This window comes from Lissotriton vulgaris, chromosome 7 (assembly GCF_964263255.1).
Source record: "Lissotriton vulgaris chromosome 7, aLisVul1.2, whole genome shotgun sequence".
Classification (NCBI taxonomy): domain Eukaryota; kingdom Metazoa; phylum Chordata; class Amphibia; order Caudata; family Salamandridae; genus Lissotriton; species Lissotriton vulgaris.
Window position 1 is genome coordinate 1,558,324,701 of NC_141695.1, and position 24,946 is coordinate 1,558,349,646.

The following is a 24,946-nucleotide window of genomic DNA, read 5'->3' on the forward strand; positions in this document are numbered from 1 at the left end:
TTCTGTGTTGTGAGGTCATTTGGTTCTGTGGTGGTTGGGACTGTCATTTTGAAGGAGTCTGGCTTGACCGGCATAGGTTGTTCATCTGTCATTAAACTTTGAAGAAGACCTATAAGTGTTGTGTTATGATTACAACGGAGTGTTTAAAATATTATGTTTGAATATATACGAAGTGTTTTAGTTATTTAGGTAACCCTTTCCCTTTGGTTTAAGGGTTTGCTCTCTATTTTTGTTCAAAAATGTAAATTTTATACTAGCAGTTTTTCAAACCTTGCATTCCTTCTGTAGTTTTACCCATTATAATAATACTAGCAGCCCGTCCTGACCTTGTCCGGGAGCAACAGGCTTCCCCGCCCGCCCCGACATTGTCCAGCAGCCCGGCCCCCGCCAGGCCAGTCCCCCGCCTGCCCCGACCCCTGCCTGCCCCGACCCCGCCTGCCCCGACATGGGTCCCCTTACCTCAGCCGCCGTTCCTCCCGCCTGTCCGCTGCTCGCGCCCCCGCTGGCCTGTCCGCTGCTCCTCACGTCACCGCTCCTCCCCCGTGCCATGTCTGCCGCTCCCTTACCTCAGCCGCCGCTCCTCCAGCCTGTCCTCTGCTCGCACCGCCGCTGGCCTGTCCGCTGCTCCCCATGTCACCGCTCCTCCCCCGCGCCATGTCCGCCGCTCCTCGTCGTGCTCCTGGACGCAGCTCCTCCTCGCGCTCCTGACGTGAGCTCGCACGTCGCGGCCGGCGCTACTTCGGAGGGACTACTTTTTTTTTTTTACTGTAAATTTTTTAAATAACGTTTTTTTAAAAAATGTATATAGCCTATAACCATCTGCACACCCTGGCGATTCCAACGGTGTATCGGGTGTGTGGATTGGCGCTGTGGTTCCCGAGTTTACCCGCCTCAAAGGCTGAAAGTTCTTCCTTTATTATAGTAGTATAGATTAATATTTCCTATGTGTAAAACCCAAACATATCACCCCTTGAGGTTTCAAGGTGCTGGGTGCCATCGTTGAGATTATGTGAGTTTTTTCCCAGAGTCACATAATGCTCAGCTGAGCTGGCACCGGGGATCGAACCGTGAGCCCTGCGCTCTGAAGTCAGCTACTCTGGCTGCTTCGCCACACCCCATTTCACCTCTCTGGACTCGAGTCAGCCACCCCTTCTTCTTACTTCTAATTTTAACAGTGTTAGGCAAAGATGCTTCTTCACTTACTTTTCGTCATAATTGCAGCATAACTACTTATTGAATTACACAAGCCCCCTTCACCCATCCCCATCCCTGAGGTATCAGTTACCGGTGCAACCGCCACTGGTGTGTACATTCATAACCTGCTCTTCTAGTGCCAAATATTTCACTGTCAAAGGTGAGGCTAGAATGAAAGGGATTATATTTTTCCTTTTGATGAGCAATTACTTACACATTTGAATAGAGTCATTCTACATAAGACAGTTGCACTGCGATTATAACTGGTCCGGTAAATTCTGATATGTGCCGTAACTCCTGTCCTGTTACAGCATTTTTCGGAATTCCAAGTTTTGGAGTAGACACCACAACCTTGCAATTTCCCCATGTAAATTTTGGCACGTCAAACCTGCCAAATTGTACCAGAAGAAAAAGTGCCCAGGATATCCGCAAGCATAAATCACCAACTATTGCAGTTTATAATAATAATAATAATAAAGAAGCTTATAGAGCGCCTGATAACGCCATCCCGACGTGTCCCCGCACTGTGGAGAAACAATAGCCTACCCGCAGTTCAGAAAAAAACCACCCTCAATTTCTACTTGACATTATATGGAGAACAAGTGTGTTTTGAGAAGATTCCTAAACCTGGACTCAGAACACTCCAGCCTAAGGGATGTCGGGAGATTGTTCCAGCTTTGTGCGGCTAAGACCCTGAAAGAGCGACCACCCATCCTGGCTTTCTGGAACCTGGGGATAACTAGCTGACCTGACCCTACCGATCTCGACGCCCTGCCTGGTACGTATCTGGTAACCAGGTCTCCTAGATAGGAAGGAGCTTTATGCCAGAGAATACGATGGCATATGAGAAGGGATTTAAACAGGATTCGTTTCTTAACAGGAAGCCAGTGCAGGGCTACCAGAGTGGGTTTAGCCGGCGCTCTACTAGGGAGTCTCAACACTAGCCTAGCTGCGGCGTTTTGTAGAACTTGTAGTCGGCCTAGGATCTTTTCAGACACTCCCAGATATAATACGTTCCCGTAATCCATGCGGGACGTAATGAACGCCTGGGTCCTCGTCTGCCTGGCCTCTAGTGGGAGCAGATCCAAAGTTTTGTTCAATGTTTTTAGTACACCAAAGCATTTCCCTACCAGCCGCCGTATATGAGCTTCAAAGGAGAGAGTGGGATCAACCCAAATCCCTAAGTTCTTTGCCTCCTTACAGGGAGTCGGAGTGGGGCCCAAACAAGGTGGCCACCAGGCATCCGTCCAGCTGAGCCTGTTACTCCCTACCACCAGCACCTCGGTCTTGCCTCCATTTAACTTTAGGCAGTTCTTATTCATCCAGGAAGCCAGCTCCTGCATGCATGTCCTAAAGTTGGAGGCCTCGACCGAGGGAGACTGGGATAGCGATATCAGCAGCTGAGTGTTGTCAGCATAAGAGACCAACTCCACTCCATATGCCTGTACCACCTCCGCCAAAGGGGCCATATACAAGTTGAACAGGGTGGGACTCAGGGCAGAGCCCTGAGGCACCCCCTGCTCTAACGCAACCTCAATTGATTGAAAGGAGCCCCGCCGGACCTGGAAACTCCGGCCCGTCAAAAAGGATTTCAGCCATCCCAGAGCGGGACCCGACACACCTCCCTTGTTCAGACACTGCAGCAAGGTGAAATGTGCCACAGAGTCGAACGCCGCACTGAGATCCAGCATAATCAGTGCCATTTTTATGGCAAAACTCGTAGAAGGTTTTGCTTAATTTGAGCCAGTGGTTTCCGGTGCTCCGCACTGGCACTTGTCAGCACTGGTGCTTGTGACAGCTTGCCACAAGATGGCGCAGGCTAGCTAATATAGAGATGACCACAACAACAGTGCATTATTAATGCTGTATTCATTAAAAATTACTATTACGTGTCGCCCAGGCCATTCTAATAGCATTGGGGGCCTGAAATATTCAGAATTGTCCCACTTTTAGGAGTGTGTGATGGTTAGTAGCTGCATTGTTGCTATCATTGACAACCCCTATAGACATCTCCAACTCGGGGATCCCTCCAGACCCACCACCACCCTTGAGCGCAACACCACCTAAACACCTGGCTGAACGATGGCAAGAATTTCCTGCTCTGTAAATATGTAATATATAATTGTCTAAGCCTAATCGCTGTTAAAATGTAATCCTGAGTGAATTTGCTATTTGTATATATACATATCTATAATACTATTATAAAGGAAGGACTTTGAACCTTTGAGGCAGGTAAACTCGGGAACCACAGCGCCAATCCACACACCCGATACATCGTTGTAATCGTCAGGGTGTGCAGATGGACATAGGCTATATAAACTTAATAAATATACGTTATTTAAAAAATGTACCGAAAAAAAAAGTAGTCCCTTGGAAGAAGCGCCGGCCGCGACGTGCGTGCCTGACGTGAGGAGCGCGGGGAGGAGCGGCGACCAGGAGCGCGAGGAGGACCGGCTGACATGGCGCGGGGAGGAGCGGTGAGGAGCGGCGGACAGGCGGTGAGGAGCGGCGGACAGGCGGTGAAGAGCGGCGGACAGGCGGCGAGGAGCGGTAAGCGGCGGATGAGGTAGGTTAATTATTTATTTATTTAGGAGCGGTGAGCGGCGGGAAAATGAAGCAAAAATGAAAATCGGGAGCAAGAGGAAGCAAACGGAGCATGAAAAAAGTGAGCCAAACGGTGCATTACAGGAGGAAAAAGTTACGTGTTCAGGTTACAAAAGCGTAGAAAGTAAACATAGAGGTATAGGAGGAAAAAGTGACATATGCAGGTAGCAAGAGGAAGCAAATGGAGCATTAAAAAAGTGAGCCAAACGGTGCATTACAGGACGAAAAAGTTACGTGTGCAGGTTACAAAAGCGTACAAAGTGAACAGAGGTATAATACTGCAATATATGGAGGAAGGCTCCGGGGGACCCACGGACAACGTCGGGGCGGGCGGGGGCCCTAAAGCCTAATTGCTCCCGGACAACGTCGGGACGGGCTGCTAGTACATATATATAACTCTAACCACTAGTATATTTAGTAGACCTTTGTACTTACTACCATTTTAGATTTTAGAATGTATCTGTTTGTAACTCTTCCTTGAGTGACTTTACAACTTGTACATTTGCAATGTTCCCCTCCTTTCACTCCACTTGTGTATTTGCAATTTTTTTCTTTTTCTTTTTTCTGTTTGTATCTCTTATGTAACTCATGTAATCCAAAGTCCTTATGTAACGCAATTGGTTCTTTTGTAAAGAGCTCTGACACCTTCGGGTAATGTTTGTGTTATATAAAATGGCATTAAATAAATACACATAGCAGGGCAATGTGTGGTGGCAGCTGTAGTGTCCTCGTGAGGAGAGTCCTGGCACTTTTTTACAAATTAAGCACTGATTTTATTTACACCTCCTCCTTCAGGGCACTCATAAATGGGACCTTTGCCAAGTTATATTATCATCATTCTCTTCATCAGTAGAGTCCAGATGATAACTGTTTATAGTTTTACTTTTAATTAAGAACTGCACAAAGCCTTAAATTCTTTCTCCAGAGTTAATTGCAGTAAGTATTATGGGTTCAATATGATGAGTAAAAGTGGGGCAGAAGGGGGCAGCACGCCGCCTCGTATTGATCGGTGGCATGCCGCGTTATGTAATTTACAGCAGATGCGTTCCATCTGGTTCTCATTGCGTGTTCAATTGCTTTCTCTTCCTCCTCAGGGTTTTGTGCTTGCGGTCACCATCATCCGCGAGGCGGTGGAGGAGATCCGATGCTACACGCGCGACAAGGAAGTGAACTCCCAGATATACAGCAAACTCACAGCGAGAGGTCAGCTGCGTGGCTCCTGCTTTCTTGCCTCTGCTTGTCGCGTCCTGTGGCTGGCGGCCCGCGCAGCAGGGGCCGCAGCTCCATCAACTGCTGTTGACAGTGAAGGGAGGCAGAGTTCAGCGGGCGCGAGCGTGCAGGCACGTGGCCTAATTGGCACTCTGTTGCTGCTGGCGGAAGACAGACAGGGCTTCTAAACGTATACCTGAACAAGGGAGCAGCTGCCGCACCACCCACTCCCTTCCAAATGAAGGCAGCTGGAAGGCTTCAGAGTCCCACATTTGCAGCTTAGAAAGCACGTGGGGCTCGGGATGTAATAAGAAAAAAAATCGAAAACTAGTGTATACGTAAAATGAGAAACTACATTTAGCAGATTTCATGTGAGGAGTACTTAGCCATAGGAATGGGGAAAAAAGAATCAAACGCCAATAAATTACATAGGCTTTATGTCACTTAATTTTGGGAAATAACCTATTCTAGTTAGTAAGAAATAAAAAGATAATTTAAAAGCAAAAAAGCTATTTTGAACCAATACAGGCAACTTTAAAATCATGATGGACAGTTATTCAAATAAACCCAGGAGAACAAAGTAATGTATTACAACGTAATACATCATTCATGTATTAACGATGCTATGGTTACAAACCAAAACCTAAAAACCATTGAAATTCACCAGCAGTGACAGACTGTGCAAACCATATCTCACACCTTTTGCTACGTGCAGCACATAAGATCACACATTGCATTACTGATGACATCAAAAACAACTTGATTGTTAACCTCTTTAGTGACGTTCCAAATGTAATTACGGATTACATCACTTGTTAGATTCCACATCACATGACCAATTACTTTGTTGGTACTATTTCTCTCAGAATGATGCAGTTTTGGAGGACTGTAGTGGTTTGTTAATCTTGCTTGATGCTCAGACCTGTAGTCATAGTCATTCTTTTGTGATGCAACACTACACAATTCTTCTGATAGAGTTCAGCATAGCAGCCTAAGAGTATATGTACACCCCCCCTTTTTTTTTAACCCCGAAGCAGGTCACAAGACCCAAGTCAACTAGAATTGTCCAATTTTTCCAAAATTTAACTTCACATCATACCATACGTTCTGTGCACACAAACGAGATATATTTTTGTAACAATAATACATTATGCTAATTTACAGGATTTTGTTAACGGAATTAAGTGTATTTCACAATAACTCAGATTAGTTACCAGCTATTTATTCTATCATGTCCACCCCTCATAGAAATATATGATTTAATTCCATAGCTTCAATTTTTTTGGGCCATTATCCAGCCCAGATTCTATCGTATTCACCACAAGAAAGGATACAATCTTTGGTTAGCAGACACATTGCAAAGGCACTTCTCACATTGGGAATCCTAGCAGCACTTTTAGAGACATGGATCATTTTCATTTAATGCATAGACAAATTCAGAGCATGCTCTGGTTGGCTAGTGCAGAAGCAGAATGCGAAGTAGTTTATGTCCGCATTTTGCAGCAAATTACCTGTGCTGGTGGAATGATCAAATCATGCTTAAAGTAAACCTGCAATGGAAGTGCATCCAGATATGAGCATGGTTACTGAAGTATCTTTTACTGGATCTGTGCACACAGACATGAAGGAAGAAGCTGCTTATGCCAAAAAGGTTTTACATGGCCATGCCAGTCTGTAGGGGGTAAGCGCAGTAGCTTTGCAATCATTATGATTCATAGAGTACTGAAAAAATTGAAAGTATCAAAAATGATGATGATCCCAGATGACCAAAATGAGTCCTACATATTCTTCTCAAATGTAGAGCAAATGTTCGTTCAGGAAATCTTACGATTTCATATTTACTGACCAGGAGGAACATCAGCATTCCGCACCAATGATTATGATATTGCTAGCATGCACACTATAAAGTCTTTGTGTTTAGATACAAAATAGGAGATCTGTCTGTAAATATATTTTCCTTTGTGTTTAGATACAAAATAGGAGATCTGTCTGTAAATATATTTTCTACGAGGTACCAAAGATCAGGTTTGGCCTGTTACTTTTGTATAAAATGTGGGATGGGTTACTGCCAGATATAAGATTCTGTAAGATCTCAAAAGCTTGGCTCTGTTGTCATTATTCTGAGCCTTTAAAATATGTGTAAACGGAGGATAGATCTGCCGATAAATACATAAGTGTGAGTTATCTGCGTAAACTGAGACAATTTTACTGTTAGATGGCCAATCCTGTGATAATTCTGTAACCTAAGAGATACCTTTGCTGTGCAAATCCTAAAATGCCAGTTGTTGCTCACATAAAGCATTGTTCTCATGTGTGCAATCTTAGCCTGTAAGAACGCTTTATACAAATGGTAGTTATGTGAGCAGCAGCGTGAATTGGTAATTTCTCTGTGATCCAGTAGATATCTTTGCTGTCAGAGGTCTGAGAGTCTAAGAGCTGTCTAACAATGAATAGTTGTGCTTCCTGATATCAAAATATGTAATTTACGGGTAACCTGAGCTGAAGCCATGTTGGCATTAGCTTGAGTCTGTAATTGTAGGTGCAAGACTGTAGGTTAAAAGATCAGCATTAAAAGGTAGGAAAGTCTAACAATTAAAACAAAAAGTTTGAAACCTTCTGCTTTACCTTAAATGAAGTTATAAATTAGTTTGAACAAAAAATGTTTGAAAATGTTGCTTGTAATTAAATGTTAAGTGCTCTTTTTAGAGGTAATCACTGATATTGGAAGGTATCTATAACACTACCCCCAATACTAACACTCATCTAATTATTTATGCCATATTTGAAAGTGTCTTCATCAAAACACCCTAACACTCACACTAATCTTACCCTATTCCTATCCCTTGTCCTCAGTTTCACCATCAGCCTTACCTTATCCATATGCCTAAAACTAGTCCACGAGCTAGCCCTCAAATCCTAACCATAAGTGTATTTCTAAACCAGACTCATACTCTTGCCCCACTCCTAATCCTTAACCTAAAGCTAAGCATTTCTCCTAATTTAATGCTACTGTCTGCATCTAACCATTATCCTTTGTTCATAATAAATAGTATATTTAAAAGCTTTTTTTTTTACATATTTCTTACAATATGAAATCGTTCTCACACTTTTATTTTACACTCAATACTAGTATCATACGTTTTTTCAGACTATTTGTTTTATCGTTTGAGCGTTCAAATTTGTTTCAAACTTTTTACCTAATAACGAGGGATAGCTCTGTTGTTTAAAGATTGAACATGAGGGAAAATCCACTGTTATTAAAACTGAGTCTGTTACCGCTCCATAGTCTGAGGAATAGCTTTTCTATCAAGTGCCTAAGGCTTTGGGGCATCGTTGTCTTTCATGGACCGTTCTCCCTCACAGGTGGCCAACAATCAAGGCACATCTATTTATTATTTTATTTATCTAAACTTGTATTGCGCACAGCTACCCTCAATGGGTTTCCCGGTGCCAGGGACAGACAAGAGAAGAAAGCAAGCAAAAAGCCCAAACAGAACAGACAGTGCAGAAGGATCAATTAAACAAAAGAGTCTTTAATTTTTTCCGAAATTAGAGGAGATCAGTCTCGGCTTTCAGAGCTGGCGGAAGAGCATTCCACATCCTTGGTCCAAGATAGGAAAACGAGCGGCTGCCCATTTTGCCCAATTTAATTCTAGGGACCAAGAGATTGCCACTGGTGGAGGATCTTAAAGTACGACCAGGCTCATAGACTTGAACCAGGTTCTGCAGGTATTTAGGAGCAGAGCCCTGCCGAATTTTGAAAAGAAGACATAAGGTTTTAAATTGTACGCTGTTCGGGACCTTAAGCCAATGAAGGTCACACAGAGCCTTGGCTGCAGAAGATCTCCGGGGTACATTACACAATAAACGAGCTGATGAGTTTTGCACCACCTGGAATCGGCCCCAAGATAAAGCACATTCCCATAGTCGATGCGGGAGATCACAAGAGCCTGGACGACAGTTCTCCGAGTAGAGCAAGGTAACTTCCATAAGATCTTCTGCAACCATCTTAAGATGGAGAAACAGATTGCAGCGACCTTTGTTACCTGCTGTCTCATTGAGAGCTTATCGTCAATAAGAAAGCCGAGGTTGCGGGCTACGGGGGTTGGATTTGGCAGAGGACCCATGTCGCAGGGCCAATGTCGAGGGCCCCACAGATCTTTATTTTTGCCCAAAATAACAACCTCGGTCTTATCACCGTTGAGCTTGAGCAGATGGTCGTGCATCCAGGCAGCAACGCGTGATAGGCCAGACTTCAAAGCAGAGACCTCGTGGCCCTCACTGCTAGAGAGAGAGAACACTATCTGCGTGCCGTCAGCATACGAATAGATTGTTAGGTGGCAAGGGGTCTGATATAGATATTAAACAGCAAAGGGCTGAGAATCGACCCCTGGGGGACGCCGTATGCTGATGAGTAGACAGCAGATTCAGCTTCTGTCGAAAATACCTGAAAGGTGCGTCCTCTTAAAAAGGAGGCAATCCAGGCCAGCGCAGATCCAGCAACACCAAGGGAGCGGAGAGAGTCAAGAAGGATGGAATGAGACACGGTATCGAACGCTGCACTCAAATCCAAAATGATGAGTGCAAAGGTCTCCCCGCGATCGATACCGTGCGAAGCCTCTCCGTCACCCCAAGGAGTGCGGATTCAGTGGAATAATGTGCGCGAAACCCGGATTGGGACGGATGGAGATATCCCACATTTTCGACAAACGAATTAAGCTGGGTGTTCACATGTCTTTCTAAAATTTTAGAACATGCAGGCAGCAGGGATATGGGCCTAAAATTTGCTAGGTTCGTGATGTCAGCGCAGGTCTTCTTCAACAAGGGAACGACCATGGCATGTTTCCACTCCTGTGCCATTGTAGACTTTATAAGAGAGGTATTCAAAAGTCTCATCAGGACTCTGCGTGGCTCGAGGTCCAACAGTTTTAAAATTTTCATAGGAACAGGGTCCCGAGGGGAGCCTGACCTGATACTATTTAGGCACGATAAAAAGGTAGTGTCATCAAACAAAGACCAGTCGTTGATGATCGTTGAAGGGAGGGGAGGACTCCCAGAAGTAACCACCAGTGAGGACTCAGCAGATGGGGGGGAGGTAGACAAAAATTCATGAATACACTCCACCTTAGAAATAAAGAAATCAGCAATAGCATCACACTGTGGTTTGTCCAAAGCCGGAGGAGAAGGTACCGTGTCTGCTCCTGTTAGCTTCTTTATCATTGTAAAAAGAGTCCGCGGACAATTCTGGGCTTGAGTGATCGTAGATGCCGTAAAAGTGGCCTTGGCCAGTTTACAGTTAACATGATATCTTTTTAGTGCCTCTTTATAAGCTGCCTTACTGGGGATTGAATAGAAACGCCTCCATTTTCTTTCTAATGCCTTGCACTTGGCTCGTTGTGATTTTAGCTCCTCTGAGAACCAAGGTGCGGGAGGATAAAGAGATCTGTGATTCTTAGATATGGAAGGGAGAAGTGCAGTTACAGCATCCCTTAGCCACTGGGACACTGCAGCATTAGATTCTAATCCAGATTTTTCCAAAGCCGGGATAGATTCAGAAAGATGTTGATTAAATGCCACCATATTAAGCTTGTCCCACCCATAAGAAAGCTTGCTCTTACCAGCACAAGGCTTAGCATTAGATGAACGAAGAGGTAACACAAAATGTACCGCAAAATGGTCAGTCCATTCTAGTGGGCGGGCCCTTTGGGAGCAGTCATAGGGTAAGTTAGAAATGATTGGGTCTAACAGGTGACCTGCTGAATGGGTAGCCCCAGAGTTTCGAAGTGAAAGATTGAAGACTTCGAGATCTGACAGTAACGACTGACTGAGGGTACCTTCAGCGTCCTCAAGATGGATGTTGAGGTCACCAAGAATGGTGAAATTAGCCGATTTAAGTAATATAGGGGATATAATATCGGCCAAAGACGACATCCAAGGGCCAGCATTGCCCGGAGGGCGATATATTAGAAGACCAGTAAGCGTTAGTTGAGGACCGATCGTTAGTTTAAATAGAGCGGTCTCACATCCAGGGAGGGAAAACGACTTCAACTTACATTGGTAGATGGATTTAAAAATAATAGCGATCCCCCCACCCTTCCCGGAAACCCTGTCCTGACGTACCATCACATAGCCGTTAGGAACGGCTAAAGCAATGTCAGGCCCAGAGCTTTCGTGAAGCCAGGTCTCAGTTAAAAACAAAGCGTCTGGTAACTCTTCGTTTATGAAATCAAACAAATTTAATTTGTTTTTGGGGAGCGATCTGCAGTTAATACTCCAAAATTGGAGAGGAAGGGAAGGCAGAAGAATCTTAGTGGCCTTCCATTTACCCCGGTAATGTGCCTTAGCAGTTTGCGTCTTAGAAAGCGACATTTTACCGGTAGAGAAGCCACAACCCACACAGGTAAAATAATGGATAGGTAGAGTACAAATAGTACAAGAAACAGGAGTACGGGGTCGCAAGGATATTAAAATAAATGCGGAGTATGTTAGACGATTGCTCCTGTTAGCTTCTTCTATGAATCACATTTAACAAAAGCATGGTCACATATTATAAATATGTCCAACAGTACCGTAAATTCTATCATCTTAATAGGCTGAGAAAAGTACAGTGTGGGTGTAGGTCTTGGTCATCCTAGCAGCTAGGAGAGAGGAGGAGAGGAAAGGTCTGGGGACGCGCAAAGAGCAGGGGCAATCAGAAGAGGGAAGTAGGTAGGCCATGCATGAGTACTAGTGAGAAGAGTTGGGGTCAGACATTTAGAAATCAGGACATCCTTTTCCAGGCATACAATTGAAGGCCAAAGGAAAACCCTTGGAAGAAGGAGGCTGTCTGCTCCTTCCCTCATGACAATGTCAGCAGGATGCTCAGTGGCATGAGGCTGCCTCTTGTGATCACTACAATGTCACTGTCAAACCTACACTAATGGACACATTCATCTGTGAGGCCACAACAAAAGGGACTGTTGGAGGAGTAGAGTCCAAGAGCTACTTATTTCTCTTTCTTGCTGAAAGGCAAGGCACAAAGGGACACCAAGGTCCTTGAAGAAACTTTCCTCCTGGTGCTGATGTAGAGTGCCTGCATCCTCATAGCTAAGTACTGGGAGCTTTACCTTGAAGGCAATGGCCCTCATGTTAGGCAGCGTGCTTGGCTAATCTGGTGAGGTCACTGTGGCCTTTCCCGAGGATGGGCTGGAGTACTGTAAGTGATGCATTCAGGGCGACGGGAGGGTGTAGGGTGCAAAGCCCCACATAAATTTCTTCTGAAATTCATGGACAACTACAGGTTGGGCAGGACCTTATTTTACTCACCAGTGGGCCACTTGCATTACAGTGGAAGAGTTCATCTTTGAAATACAGCACCGTACTCTGAAAAGTCCTACATTTGTCTGACAAGCTAAACAATCATTGTCGGTGTAAGTGTATGGGTAGGTTGATGAATACCTAAATTAAGGGATCGTATGTAGGTTGTCCAGGCTGTATCCCGGAAAAAGACACTTTTCTATGAGATCTCTTGCCTCTGGTGAGGTGCAGATACATGCAAGACGGTCCTCTCCTTACAGATGTATGTTGCCCAACCCACCAGCATATAGTCTCACCGCTACACTCCGAACACGTACTGTCACACAGACCTGTGCAGTTAGACCCTCCAACCACTGTTGCCTTGCAATAGAGCTGTGTTCATCTGATTTAGTGTCTTCTCCTTTCCTCTGCTTCCTTGTCCCTTACTTAGGGCAGAGTCCTGGGACATGTATCTTTATCTGTACGCCATAGTATTTACAATTCAAGATGTATTTTGCTATGCCTACTTGCAACATATTCTTTGACACAGCTGCCCTGAAGATGGGCAGTATGATGCATTCGCCATGCTAGGACACTACTTCTATGGCTTAGTCCTTCAAAAGTCTCCCTTTCATTCTTGTGCTCCCTTATGCGCACTCCTTACTCCTTCCGTTGATTCGAGTTTCTCCAACACCGGCGACTAGTACTGTTCCTCTGCAAACCTCATGTTTGATCTCCATTTTTCAACTTTATTTATTACCATTGGTTGGATGCCCTCTTTAGATCCAGTTGTGAATCCTAACTCTGTTGAGATACCTACCGGAATTTACAGTAAGAAAACCGGTTCCCCCCCCTGCTGTTTGCCGGTAGTACCCCAGGAGCTGGGCAGAAACCCTGCATAAGTGAAAAATAGATCTTGCGGACAAGTAAATTTGAGGTGCTCTTGTAAATTTACATACTTACATATCCAATGCCAGATGGAATACAGCAAGATGTTTACCACATATTTCATATATACATTGCTATGGGTGGAGTTGCACACTGGTCACTGGCCTGTCCCAGTCCTCCCAGTGCATCATGGTACATGCAGTTCAAGGCAGACTATAACTTAAATTTTTTCTTGTGGTCACTTCAGTGACCAAGTGCAACCAGTGCTGCCAGCCCTTCACTCTAGTGTTTTGTTCTGAAGTGCTCAGAAAGGCCAAGAGTCACTTGGGGGTGGACATGGCCTGTTGCTTATTGTCTGCGGATGAGAGCCAAACTGCTCCAGGTGCAGACCCCGGGCCCTGGAATCGATCTGCAGCGCCCCCCACAGGGCAGGAGCATGCACATTCATTGCTAGGGGTATTACATTTTGTACCCTGGCTGTGTGCTCTTCGGGTGCTGCTCAGCGAGAAGTTACTCAAGTGCCAATAAAATAAATCTTTTTTTATTTGTGTTGCACATTTCTCCCCTTTGACCACACAATGCCAGGCAACGACGAAGAGCTCCAGGAACACCATAATACCATTCATAGAAGGGCTTGGCCTTTTCAGCCTGCCTTCCGGTGTCCACTTCTCATCCCTGCCCTGATAATGAATTGTATTAGCATTTCAAAAAGCCCATGCGAGGGGAACGCTCTTCCTGTGGCGGGCTTGTTCCTGTGCAACTAAATGATTGACCACAGTTTCGATAAATGCTCTAATTCACCAGGAACAATAAATGCCGGGTTTTGTCCGCTGAACATTTGGTGTGTGGCATTTCTTGCACACAACCTTCAAACGAAGAGGGACACGTGTGACACGGAAGCAAAGGCTGATCCGATACTTTCGCTTTTATTTTTTTTTAATCTCGGTGGGGTTTTGACAACCTTAAACACAGTCACCTCACGCTAACGTGCAGGTCTGTTACACTTAGGTTTCAAAACCGGGTATCTCCCCCATAGTTGAAAACCGCTCTTGTTTGAGAACATTGCCATTTAAAGTAAAAAAAAAAAAAAATCTTTATGAAATAAATATATTTATTTCCATTTACCATTAATGTATTCGAAGACGATTACATTGGATATTGTATTTTTTTCGAGTGTGGTATTTTGGCGGTGTTCTTGTTCGTTCTGAAATAACTTGGTACATGCCTCGCTGTTAAAAACACACGTACAGAGTCGAAAATCGAATAATGAACCTACTTATCTTTTGAATTTCGCCTCTTTCCTAGTTTTCCCGTGAACCTCTCCATTCCATTAGTTCTATTTACTCTACTGGTTTCCATTATACATCTTCATCTCTTGGCTACTCAGATTACTGCCTCCTTCTATTATTCTGCGTGAGAGGGTCAACAAGAGCATTCAATGCCTATTTGCTTATTTACATTGGCACTACAGGTATCCTGCCATTTGTCCCTAATCCCATCCGATTATTTCTTTGTATTTTTGGTGGTTTCCAGGGTCACTAGCTGTGCTGTGGAGCTTTGTCACAGCCAGTTGGAAACTAAATTTTAGATTAAATAAATGCACCCTACAGTGTTTTACACGACCCATTCTGAGGCAGCCTTCATACTCTGTGGCAAGTAAACTATTGGTACGTCAATCATGGTGTGCCTTATCTCTTATTGAATTGCCTCTCTGAATATTTCCAGATCTCATTGAAACTTTTTCTCCCATCCATAGTACTTTGTTTTATTTTGAATGTTTTTTTTTACTTTTTTGAGGCGGGTAGTGGTCAGCTGACAATTTCGAGTTAACTGTGACATAGTAGAATCCTCAAATTTCTCAATAAACCCTGCTGGATAAGAAACTTTTACAAATTACTATACAACGTGAAGACTTCGATTAATAGACCACGTTATTAGAGGAAATAATTTCACCCAAGTTTTGTAAAATGTTTGTCCCAAATGGGCGTTGCTTCTTGGGTATCTGTATGCTGGGCTTTTACACCTGAAGAAGCATCTGGCTGTGTCCTGGGGTTATAAATGTGAAAAAAAAGATTGGGTGATTCTGTTTGGTATCTAACTCACATTTCAGACCATGGAAGGAAAAATAGCTCTTAACAATGAGATTGTCAGTTTCAGTTTATAACTTTATTCGAATGTTTAAAAAACATCATAAAAGTATACAGTTTAAAACATTACATACACGTGATACTCAAAATACAGAAACAAAAATAACATAGTCACATGTTGTGGGAATAGCTGCACATAAAATTACGGGAAAACCATGCTAAGTCTAGCTCTAATCGATTTCAGAATAAAAGTAGCAGTATAAAAACAGATATCTGGACTCGAAAGTGAAAAAAGAAGTCTCAGAGCGCTATCGGTGGTGTACATATTGTATTTGAGGAACATAGGCTTGAGGTAACAGATGCGTAGTGCTTTATACAGAGGACAGAATAATAGAAAGTGCATTGTGCTTTGTTTGGTAGAGTCATCACATGGACATGGGATTACTGGATGTAATTTCATAGTCGGGAAAGCGACCAGGTTATGCACTATCCCTAGTCTTAACCTTGAAAGAACGAACTGATGGGACTGTCTATGGATAACTTTGAGGTACATTGGAATACCCCGGCTATCATCATTCAAGGACAGGTGGAAAATATGTGTGGAGTATTCCCTAGTGGCATGACTTCGCACATCCGATCTCGCCCTAAGATAAACATTTTTTACATCCAGTTTGTCTAAGGTATTCAAACTAGTAGGGTCATTTCCTAGGTCCATGTCAAACAGATCTTTAACAATCATAACCACGTATTTTAACCATGGAATACTTAGAACTTTATCCAAGAGCAAACAGTCATTGATGATATTTCTGGTGAATGCTGTTTCCGGCTTGGAGAAAATGGATTTCCATACCATCAATGGCCTTAACCCTGTAAGGTCGGACAGGTAATCCAGATCCAATTCCAAATGGGTTAAAACAGTAGATGCCGAGGTGGGGAGGCAGAGCAGCCGTTTAATGAATTTGTTTTCTTCATTTTGCAGGGCCTTAGCATTGCAATGTCCCCATACCCCCGAGCCATACAAAGCTATCGAAGTACATCTGTGCTTGTATATAGTCAGCATATCAGCAATGCGGCGGCTCCCTACTTTGGTAGCAAAGCGGAAGACGCCCGAGGAAGCTTTCCCCATTCTCGCTTTAACGTTTGTTTCCTCAGGGGCCCAAGATCCTCTATCGTTAAATGTGACCCCCAGATAGCAGAAATTTGTTACAATTGCAATATGGTTTTCCTTAAAAGAAAAAGGTTTAAAAAGTTTCGGCTTTTTCCCACACACCATGACTAACGATTGTCACCAGTTTCGGCTATCTGCACCCGTGGGGTTATTTGACTAGCAGTACGAAACAGAGAGGTCAAGATTGTATGAAGGTAATTTGTAATTGGGAGCTGTCTGCCATCAAAACAAAATAGCTTTTAAACTAAGTTTTTGATAAAAAGGTGTACTTCTGATGTTCAATATGAATCACCCAATCTTGTATTCACATTTTATTCACATCTTCCATGGGAGTGGGCTAGGTTGGTGGTGGCATTTCTTTCAAGTCTCATTCACACATTGCCCTGGTAGTGGGGTTGAGCATGGTACAGAGAGTGGTACTCTTCGGAGTCCCATATCTCCATCAATGGCCACTGAATTTGGAAGGTCTATAGAGCCAAAATACTTAAGCCAACAAACTTTATTTATTACTTGAGGATTAACATTAAAGTTAAGTGTGTGGGCTTGTGTCGACTTCAAATGTACTATCCCAGTAGGACACTAAAACGCATCACAGCTAGGGCAAGCATTACTCGTTGAGTGACAGACATTCAAATGAGTGGAAAGTTCACTTTTACGGCTTTATCTGCCAACAGGGTTCCAACCAAGCAACTTACTATGAATGACTTGGTGATGAAGCAGATTAAACCCAAAATATCATTTCTGTGCTGCTGTCTTCTCTTTCATATTCTTTCGTTTTATGTGCAACTATTCAAAATAAGTATATAAAGGTATGTGTGGGCAAATGAGCCCATGAAACTGCTGCAAAATGTAAGGAATTTGCAGTTTAGTAACCTCAGCGATGGTGCTGGTGGTGTGCGTCACCACAGCAGCAGGCTGCCGAACATCTCGAATGGGTTCCATTGTTCATCGGAACCACTTTCAAGCTTCTCATAGCTGCCAACCTCCCTTTCCTGATCTGCTTTTTGATCAGTCACCAAGTGTGGTGAAGGCTACAATAGATGTTTTGTTTTTACCAGTGACTTACCTGTTGGAACCTTCACAAACGTCCTGGAAAAACGCAGAATGGACTAAAAGGGCCTTTGGGGAGGTAGAGCAGATTTCTATGAAGAGAAGTTCAGATTGAGTGTCAATAAAAAAACAAAAACACTGGTTTCTATAAAGGAAATTTAGTTTCAAGGGTATGTTAATACTAGCGGAGTCTTGTCAATCAATCTTATTTTTGGCGTGAGCCATAAAAGCAGTTTAAAAGAACATTTCTGTATACAACACAGTTAGTGAGAATTAACATATAAAATTACAATAGCCGAAATAAAGATTAAGTTACATTTTAGTCAAAAATCTTCTACCTGTTAATAAATAAAGCAGAACACAATTTTTGGGCACCTTTTCACTCATATTTATCAAACAAATAATTCATACAGTGTACTTGTAATAGAGCTGCATAGTGGTAGGCAGTTATTTTGTTTTAAATCCTTGTATGTACGCTGTTTTGGTTTTATGTATTATGATGTGTTTTTTTTGTAAAATGGTGTTTTGAATGGTTAGTTGCTTCAAAGGAAATGATGTGTGAAACCAACATAATTATGATATTCACACCATCCCAAACTTATTGCCTCTGATTCTTGCATTCCACGTTGACTGTTGGATAGTCCGTAGTTTTGATAAGAAGATCATGATTTCAGTAGCTTTCAGACAATATTTTCAGACAACACTCAAGTTGTTCTCAATGCTCAATACCATATCAACATTCACATATTTTCTCAAAAGCGTTAATTTATTGTTCTTGTGTTTGCTGATAATGCCTCTGAAGTAATTTCAAAATGGAGAAACACTGGCTTGACTTCACTATGCCTTGCTTGCCTTTCTGCACCTGAGTCCAATATACATTTTCTTTTTCATTGCCATGCATACGATGACCATAGGAGACAATGGTTTGTACCAGTTTGTAGGTTACTGTCTTGTAGTAGGCCAGCTAGGGCATTTAGAATATTTTCATCTGACACCACAAGGTGGTTGGCTTTTTCTTTTTCTAGATATGTTATTTGCTTGGTGGAAGAGATCCACGATAATCAAATCTGCTCTGGGGAGTAGATTATGATCTCAATATTGTTTATATAAGCCTGTATTGATGCTAATGTATTGTAACTGTTTCTTTGAATCTGACTATGCCCATATAAGAACACATTGTCTGATGAATTATGACTGTTATTTGATTTGTTCATAATTAAGTTTGCTGCTAAAGGGTCTTGGGATCAAATGTTTTTTACCTAGTATTTTTAAATTGTTGTTTTATGAAAAGTTTTTATTATCTTAAATTGTATTACTTGTTGTAATGATCAAGTGATTGATCGAATACAATATTCTTCTTCTAATTTAGTACTTTTTTGTTTTTGCAGGCACCGCCAAGGTGAAGAGCTGTAACATTCAAGTGGGCGACCTTATTCTTATTGAAAAAGTTAGTTAAAATTGTTTCAATTTATTAGCGCTTTCTTAACCCAAGTGACCTTTTGTATGTTTTTTGGAATTCTATTGTTCAGTTAGGTTTGTTGGTGATTGCTTACATATAGTTAGCAGACTGTTGTTAAGTGTTTAGTGGTGGTTTAGATGAAAGTAAAATTAGTTTGATCTAGGAGGAACTGTTTGTAGTGTCATAAATGTATTATTGGATGTGCAGAGTGATTTTCGTTTTTTAACTTTTTTTAACTTTTGCCAAAGTTTTACTTTGCTTGGCCAATGCAGAGTGATTTCACAGTCCAGATAGATGGCTCTAATGTGTGTGCACCTAGCGGTTACTCTAGTGTGGACATGAAGTTATGGTTGCATTGTTTTGTGGAGTGGCATTTAAATAGCACTTCCTTACCTCTTAATAGAGCCTCCAATCATTTTCTGGGTGGTCAGGTAAGCAGCTCCTCAGCTTCCTGTGCATGGTTGGTAGAGTGTCTGTTTCATTTTAATGTCTACATGGAAAATATGTTGGTGATTCATTTGTGTGAGGGTTGGAGGTTTGCTGTAAACGTTACACGACAACTTGTGGCTTCATTTAAAAATATTGGGTAGCAGAAAGCTGTGGGAGAGATAGAATTGTATTTCCATGTACTTAACATCATACATTTGTTTGTTGACATTGCTGGAAGCTATTCTTGTGGCTGTGCTTAGTGAGAAAGAGGGAATTGCGACCTGCTCAAAGACATGTGACCCAGGAAATCAAGACATTACTGTCTACAAAGACCTATGGGTTTCATCAAAGAGCAGATATTCTTTGACCCGAAAAGTCAAAAGATCTTCTTACATATGTCTGTTGGTTCACGTAGGACCAGAGAATGCTATAATAATGTGTATATGGTTCTATGGGATCCGGATAGGATCAGAGATGCTGTTACCCACTAAGAGCAGAGAACACCATTACTACACTCAAGAAATTATGTCAGAAAGTTGAGCGACCATAGTGAATGTTTAATCATTTAAAACATAATGGATGAGCAAGAAATCTCCTCTTGTAATGAGCTCACTGAAGTTTGACCTCTGATTAATTGTAACTTAACTGACTAACAGAAATCGGAATCCGAAAGGGGAAGGGTTTCGGAGACTGATTTCTGCCTATTTGTCCATAAGCCTGAAAGAAGCCAGAGATGCTCAGCTGCCTTTTTGCCCCCTGTTCTCAACAATCAAATATTTTGTGTAGCAGTAGGCCATCTGCCCCTGTGCTGTTTGAGGGAATGGTAGTTGAGCGGGTTGGTTCTTGTGGGAGCTAGACCTATAAGTTTGCAGTTACGAGGCACCATTTACTGAAATAAAAGCAGTAAGTTATTTAGCTTTTATTCAGCCTATGGATTGCGTAAAGGGTGGCAGATTAATAAAGAGTTTCTTAATTACATTTTTCTGCTGGGATGTGTGTTTGGTCAGTAAACTGGAATGATTGCGGTTCCTGTGATTTCTGCTGCCTTGGGTAATTGCGCAGTACTTTTTCATGGACAGAGACATTGCAGACTCCCTCTTTGTCTGTGGCATTAGAGGTGCCCTGAAGTGGGTGTACTTTTGAGGCTTTTCTGTTGGTGACAATCGGTTGGCATCTTCTTCATGAGGAGCGAGCTTGTGCTCAATCCTATACCACATACACCTCTAGTCCTATTAAGAGACAACATGGAAGGTATCAGGCCGCCAGGCCGCCCTGCCATTTTTCTGGGCAGCATTAAGAAAAATCGTGCCCGGTTTGCACCAGTCTTTAGTGAAGTTATTTTTCCCTTTACCATTTGACAATTTTGCGAAGAATAAACCAATCGTTCGAAACACAAAATTGACATATTTTTCCAACTTTAGATATAAAATGTACTGTCTAGAAAGCTTATGTATGGCCCGACTTTGCAAACCTCTGTGGCTAGGTAGATCCTACACATTTGTAAACAGAACACTCATAATTATCCTTGGTAGAATAGTGTTTAAGCCGTGAAGCTTCAGCGAACGTGCCTGTCCTGTCTGTGTGCTCAATTGTTGTCAATGGTTGCAGGTGGTAGGCACAGTACTTCGTTTTGGGAACAGGGTTTTATATATCATCATCAGACCCAGGGCAAGAGTGGAAAGGTAGGAATGGGAGGAAGACGGAAGAAGAGAAAGCTAGGAAACCGTGATAAAAAGAAAAAAAAGAATGAAAATCGAAACTGCAACAGTGTGATGAAGAGACAGACAGTGGGGTAAGAAATAGTCATGAGGTAGAATGGAGACTAGACAGTCTTGGTTTTATTCAGCAATCCCGGCATTTTGTATTGCCAGTGAATGGTTACTACGAACAACTTTGGGCCATATGGTATCAATTTTGAACATGCATTTTGGGTAGTCAATCGTCTGACTGTAATGTGCAACACATGTAAATATAGGTATTCAGAAATTCTGTTAACATACGTTATGTGCGCAAATGCTGGTTATCACCTTAGTTAGCCATGTTGTCTTTGCAAATGTCTGGAAATAAAGTGGCTGAAAGGCACTGCTATCTATATATAATTCATATTTGGGAATAAAGATTTGAATGTGGCAAACAGTGTAATGATCGAGTATACTTTTGATAAATAGTCCCCCCCCCATGCATTCCAATGGAAGCACATCCTGGAAGGCGGATTGATAGACAAAACAGTCAATAGCACGTGAGAGAGAGTAGTACTCCTGTTGGTAAAGCTAAAGCAGGGGAATAGCTTTGTCAGCGAGATTCTAAGGATGTGATTCTTGATATTTCTCAACAAACGCAGCAGCTTAACAAACTAAAATTGATGACAGGAGGGAAGCAGATTACGGTTTTTAAGGAGATATAGGTTCCAGCAGTGGGGTCTTAGAGATGTCCGAGATCATCCTTAAAAGCAGCCAACATTCTTGAAGCCCTTCAGATCAATCCAAACGTCTACCCAAAATCATTGTTCAATATACAAAATGTGTATAAGTAGCTATTTTTGCACACCCAATTCACATGCGAATTAGGTGTGCATAAATAGCTACCTATACACATTTTTTAATTTGACAGTTGACCCCTACTAAACAATAAAGTATCGAGTGAAAGGTGTGCTTGTCAATCTTAATCATACTTTGTCACTAACAGAGAGTGTATTTCGTTACCACTCCCTGTGCACCTACACTATCTATGTGTTTTGTGTTTGTTGGACATTTTTTTCTGTTGTAGACAAAGCGACCACCGATGATGAGAACAGTGGGTTGACCTGGTGAGTAGCTGCCAGCTCTCCCCTGTGTGGTTCGCCCGTGAGGGGTCACTTTGTCTCTTTCACATTTTTTCACAAACTCACTAAAGCTTTGGTGTTAACCGTCTATTCAGACGTAACGTTTGCTTGATTGCAAGAATAAGCTATCAAGTGTTGTCCTCTTTTGAGAGACTGTCAGTGGAATGGAAGCAATTTTAGAAAAAGAAATCTGTTAAGGCACTTGGTGTAAAGCAATTAACCATAAGTACAAAATAGGTTATTTTTGCATAAACAATTGAAAATTGTGTGATAGATACACCCAGTGTGATAGACAACGATAAGTGTTCTACACACGGTAGATATAATATTTGCCTTGTGGGCGGGTTTTGTTGATTTATGTGTTCCATCTCAGTGAGACAGCTGAGTAAGTTGAGTGCCTCCAGGGGCAGTCTTTATATAATCTGCAAGTCTTAGGTTTGGTTAATACACCTCCTCAACAAATGTGTGTGTGTGTGTGCGGTTTTGTGTGTGTGTGGTTTTGTGTGTGTGTGTGTTTTCTGTGTGGCAAGACTCCATTTCACCTTGAGCATGAATGGGCAAAATGGACAAGAATGCATTAATGTTTGTGCATTGGATATCTTTTGAAAGCTATTTGTTTGGCATAATGTAATTGGTGACACTATCATTAGCAATGAGATTCTGTTTCACAGAGGAAAGAGGTTATTTACATATCAAGCAACACTCTGTTTATCAGTTTGTTTTATCCCTCTTCTGACAACATTCAGAGTTCATGAAACATGCCTGGTTTCTCCTGCACTGCCTGCATGGCCTAGTTGCGTGTACACTCCTTCAGACCTGTCTCTTCATTGCTCGGTACTGTGAGCATAGGCAATAAAAGGAATGCACCCGGTAGCCCCGAGCCGAGGCCGGACGTTTCCTTCTGTGGTGACCCTAGGAAGTTTCACCAGTGCTTAATTTGACCTGGTGGTTTCCGGTCCTCTAATTGTCATCACCAGCTCTAGTGACAGTTCATCACATGGTGGCGCTCTCTGTCTAATTTTGATATGAGCACTACAACAGTGTTTAATAAGCCAGTAAACAAATATACCATTTAGTAACACATGCTTTGTCCCTGCAGGGAATTACAATGCGGTTGTTACAACAACCGCGTTGTAACCATACATACCATTATCCCGCATATTGTAACAACGACTTGCGGAGGAGGGGCGCTGGATGTTGGTATAGTATAATTTACTATTCCAACTCCAGTATGCGCAACAGCAAGGAAGGTGTTGGATTTTAAATCCAACACCTTCTGCCCCTTCCATAAGTCGTTGTTCCCACTTGCGGAGTAATGGTATGCGTGGTTACAACGCGGTTGTTGTAACGACTCCGTTGTAATTCCCTGCGGGGAAAGGATTTCATGGTAAATGGTGTTTATCCAGTAAACATAGAAAAAATAACAATACCTGCCACTCATGCCATTATTATAGCTTCTGCTGGCCTAAAATAGTCAGACTTGTCACACTTGTAGGAGAGCGCTGGTTAGTAGTTGAGCGGATACTGTCACTGGCTGCTGGTGGTGCAGGCTGCTAGTGGACTCCCAGCAAGGTCCCTTGCACTTACTTTTTCACAAATGAAGCAATGGGTAAAGCTGTTACTTATCTCATGTGATACCCGATAAAACACAGGCATACCCGATTGGGGCTCCAACGACCTGACTCAAAACATGAGAAAACATATTTTTTTTTTTGGGGGGGGGACGGGGGGATTGGTTCACCAAAGCCCACATGAAGCTACACCCCTGATCTAAAGCCCACTGTATGCATATATTAAATAATTTTTATTAGGAGGTTTGTTGGCATCTGCGTTGTCAATCCAGAATTTAAAACAGTGCTGATTAGAAAGTTGGGGTACTTTGTACTTTCTAGATGTACTTGACTGTTTGCCCAGATGCCTGCACTGGTGGTGTTTTATCGATATGAAGTGTGGTAGTTTTAGAGGCTGAAGAAAGCCAATGTATCGCAAATAAGTACACGGCGAGCCTCTGGGCTGCATTGCTCAGTGGGAGGTGATAAATGTTGCCATTTTCAATAACAGATCTTTTTTTCATACCACAGAATCAACGGGTCCCCGCAGACATGATCTTCCTGAGAACGTCGGAAAAAAACGGTAAACATCTGGGAAACATATTTTAAGTACCATTAAACTTCCTGTGGTCATTAAGAGCAAAATATTCATTGGGAAAAAAAAAATCTGCCCTGCGGTCGAATTTTTTAGGCTTGAGAAGTAAAAATTAAAATGTAAACTGCACCTTTCTTTCTTGGCCTGCGATATTTTTTTTTCTAATGACTTTCAGTCACTCATTTAAAGGGGGATAGTTGAACCCAGATGGGGCTCCCAGCTGGTAAAAACACACAGTGGCTTGTGTTACACGGCATGTTATACAAACAGAGCATGTTATGATATTAACACTCTTCAGCTTGGCTTTGCTCAACTCTCCGACCTTTGGAAAAATCAAACCCCCTCTTGCACTGACGCTGTAAAAGCAATGACGACAAACTGGCCATTGTATGGACTGAGAGAAATTCTCGACAATATACTTAAACCTAACACTGCATCAAACCCACCATTTCAGCTTACTTTCAACAACTAGTTTGCTAAGTGTTAAATGTACTATAGTTCTATGATTATATTTGTCATTTGAGGCATGATTATATTATTTCATTTTTTTCATAATTGTATTATTTTATAATTTTTTAAATAAAAAAGATATAGAAAACATACATTTCCAGTTTCTC

At 42.4% G+C, this 24,946-nt stretch overlaps 1 protein-coding gene across 1 annotated transcript in view; it reads left to right on the plus strand.

Moving 5' to 3' along the window:
* The window catches only part of ATP9A (ATPase phospholipid transporting 9A), a 482,075-nt gene that overhangs the window by 90,395 nt on the left and 366,734 nt on the right, over positions 1–24,946 (plus strand). Inside the window, exons 4-6 of the mRNA XM_086932451.1 lie at positions 4,893–5,001; positions 18,864–18,922; positions 24,266–24,317. Coding sequence (XP_086788577.1) covers positions 4,893–5,001; positions 18,864–18,922; positions 24,266–24,317 — 220 coding nt within the window. The remainder of the gene's footprint in view (positions 1–4,892; positions 5,002–18,863; positions 18,923–24,265; positions 24,318–24,946) is intronic.